We start from the raw sequence: 2,704 nt of genomic DNA, 5'->3' as shown, positions 1-2,704 counted from the left end.
TGTTTATCATTTCAATTTACTCTATTTATAGGCACTCTACAAAGCGGGTTTATGCGGGTTTATGAGGCTTTATAAGGGTTTATGAGAATTCATAAGGGTTTATAAGGGTTTATGAGGGTTTATAAGGGTTTATGAAGGTTTATTAGGGTTTGTGAGGGTTCATTAGGGTTCTAGGGTTTGTGAGGGTTTATAGGGGTTTGAGGCCAATATATAATGAGGGTTTATACGGGTTGATGCTGGTTTATTAGGGTTTGTGAGGGTTTATGCAGGTTTGAGGGTTTAGGGTTTAGGGTTTGCTACCTAGTTGAATTTGTTTGCCGAGGCACTCCGCCAGCGCCTTCGCCTGCAGAAACCCTAAACCCTCCACTGCAAACCCTCGACAGTAATCGCGCCCTGAACGCAAACCCTAAATCCTAAACCCTAAACCCTAAACTCTAAACCCTAATCAACCCTTAGAAGCCCTCATAAACCCTAGTAAACCCTCATAGACACTTACAAACACTATAAAACCCTCATAAACCCTAAAATCACACTTATAAACCCTCATAAACCCTAATACACCCTAATAAACCCTAATAAACCCTCATAAATCCTAATAAACCCTAATAAACCCTAACCCCCCCCGAAAAAACTTACAAACCCTCGTACACCCTCATAAACCCTAATGAACCCGAATAAACCCTCGTAAGAACTTAAAAACTCTCACAAGCACCTATAAACCCTCACAAACCCTCATAGACCCTCATAAACCCTCATAAACCCTAATGAACCCTAATAAACCCTCATAAACCCTCATAAACCCTCGTAAACCCTAATAAACCCTCATAAACCCTAATGAACCCTCATAAACCCTCGTAAACCCTCGTAAACCCTCATAAACCCTCATAAACCCTCATCAACCCTAATAAACCCTCGTAAACCCTCATAAACCCTCATGAACCCTCGTAAACCCTAATAAACCCTCATAAACCCTCATAAACCCTTGTAAACCCTCAAAACCCTAACCTGTCTCTGCGTCTCTCCACGAAACTCCCCACTGAGATGTAGGGCCCGACTCGCGAAAGGAGACACCCGGAATGCTGCTGAAGTGCTTAAGGGGGCCAACTGCTGCTCCTGCTGCTGCTGCTGCTGCAGCTGCTGCTGCTGCCTCTGCCACTGCTTCGTTGGCCCACTGCGGGCAATTGCTGCTGCTGCTGCTGCTGCTACTGTTGTTGTTGTTGCCCTGCTGCTCCTGCAGCATCGCAGCAGCAGCTGCTGCTAATGCTGCTGCTCTTTGTTCTAGCCATAGTGCTGTTGCTGAGGAGCAGCAAATGGGAGGGACTTCTGCTGTCTCGTTGCTGCTACCGTCATTCTGCTGCTGCTGCTGCTGCTCTGCTGCAGCAATTGCTGCTGGAATGCTGGTGTGCCCGGTGCTGCTGCTGCTGCTGCCCTGTTGCTGCTGGCGACGCATGCGTTTAGCTCCACGCCCCCTTTGGGCTCTTGCAGCGTTGCCGCGTTTTGCTGATGCTGCTGCTGCTGCTCCAAATCCGTTGCTGCTGCTGCTGCTGCTGCTGTTGCTGCTGCTGCGCCTGCAGCGTCGCACAGCAGCAGCGAGCTCTCCTACGGCATTCGCTGCTGCTTCTGCGTGTCTTGCTGCAACGTTAGCTGATGCTGCTGCTTCTCTTGCAGATGCTGCTGCAGCTTGTGTTTGCTGCAGCAGATTCAGAGACTCCTGCTGCAACAGCAGCCGCACATCCGTCCCAAGCAGCTGCGGCCCCAACGGCCCCACACCTGCTGCTGCTGCTGCTGCTGCTGCTGCTGCCGCTGCTGCTGCTGTGTCAACGCCAGGCTGCCCAGCAGCACCGCCAGCTGCTGCACCAAAAACAGCAGCCTCAAAGCCTGCTGCTGCGGCGACAGGATCTGCTACTGCAGCTGCAGCAGCAGCAAACGCTGCATCTGCTGTGGATGAGGCAGCTGCAAAACCCCCTTCTCCTCCTGTAAAATCAACAGCATGCATTGCTGCTGGTGCTGCTGTTGCAGCTTCGGTTGTTGCTGCTGCTGCTGCTCCCGCGTCTGTGTCTGCGGTCTTTGCTGCAGCAGCACTGCTGCTGCTCTCTGCTGCTGCTGCTGCCAACGTCTCTGCAGCAGCAACACCAGGCGTCGCTGGGTCGGTGTCTTCCTGTACACTGCTGCTGCTAGTGCTGCTTGCACTGCTGGTGCTGCTGCTGCTGCTGCTGCTGGTGGTGCTGCTGTTCTCAACAGCTGCTGGTGCAGCAGCAGCACCAGCTTCACCGTCGGATGTCGGCTGCGCTGGCAGATGCCCTTCAGCAGCAAGAGCATCAGCAGAAGCAGCTGCTGCTGCTTCAGGGGTGCTGGGAGGCCCCGCTCCGGCAGCAGCTTCCACCGTTATGATTCTCGTGCTGCTGCTGCCGCTGCTGCTGCTGCTGCTGCTGCTGTCTGCAGCAGCACAGGAGCAGCAGGACGTGGGCGTACAGCTGGCAGTTGTGGTTTGGTCTCCGTCTGGCGGTGCTGCTGCTGCTGCAGCAGAACGCGGAAGCCAGGGCGGAGACACCGCAGCAGCAAGTGCAGCAGCAGGTGCTGCTGCTGCTTCTGCTGCTGCTTCTGCTGTTGCTTCTTCGTCTGCCGTCTCCTTTCCTACCGAAACCAAATGCTGCGGCTGCTGCAGCAAGAGCTGCTGCTGCAGCAGCGTATCCACTTGGGACAT

At 53.6% G+C, this 2,704-nt stretch overlaps 1 protein-coding gene across 1 annotated transcript; it reads right to left on the bottom strand.

Moving 5' to 3' along the window:
* Positions 1-1,000: 1,000 nt before the first annotated feature.
* Positions 1,001-2,704, bottom strand: EAH_00019660 (hypothetical protein; the record flags this gene model as incomplete). Its single annotated transcript, XM_013397279.1, has 1 exon — positions 1,001-2,704. One exon carries the CDS (start codon positions 2,702-2,704, stop codon positions 1,001-1,003), a length of 1,704 nt encoding a protein of 567 aa, XP_013252733.1.

The sequence above is a fragment of the Eimeria acervulina genome, genomic scaffold, assembly GCF_000499425.1.
Source record: "Eimeria acervulina Houghton genomic scaffold, Eah_scaff133, whole genome shotgun sequence".
Lineage (NCBI taxonomy): Eukaryota > Apicomplexa > Conoidasida > Eucoccidiorida > Eimeriidae > Eimeria > Eimeria acervulina.
Note: the sequence above shows the minus strand (reverse complement) of the source record. Positions and strands in the feature narration are given on the sequence as shown.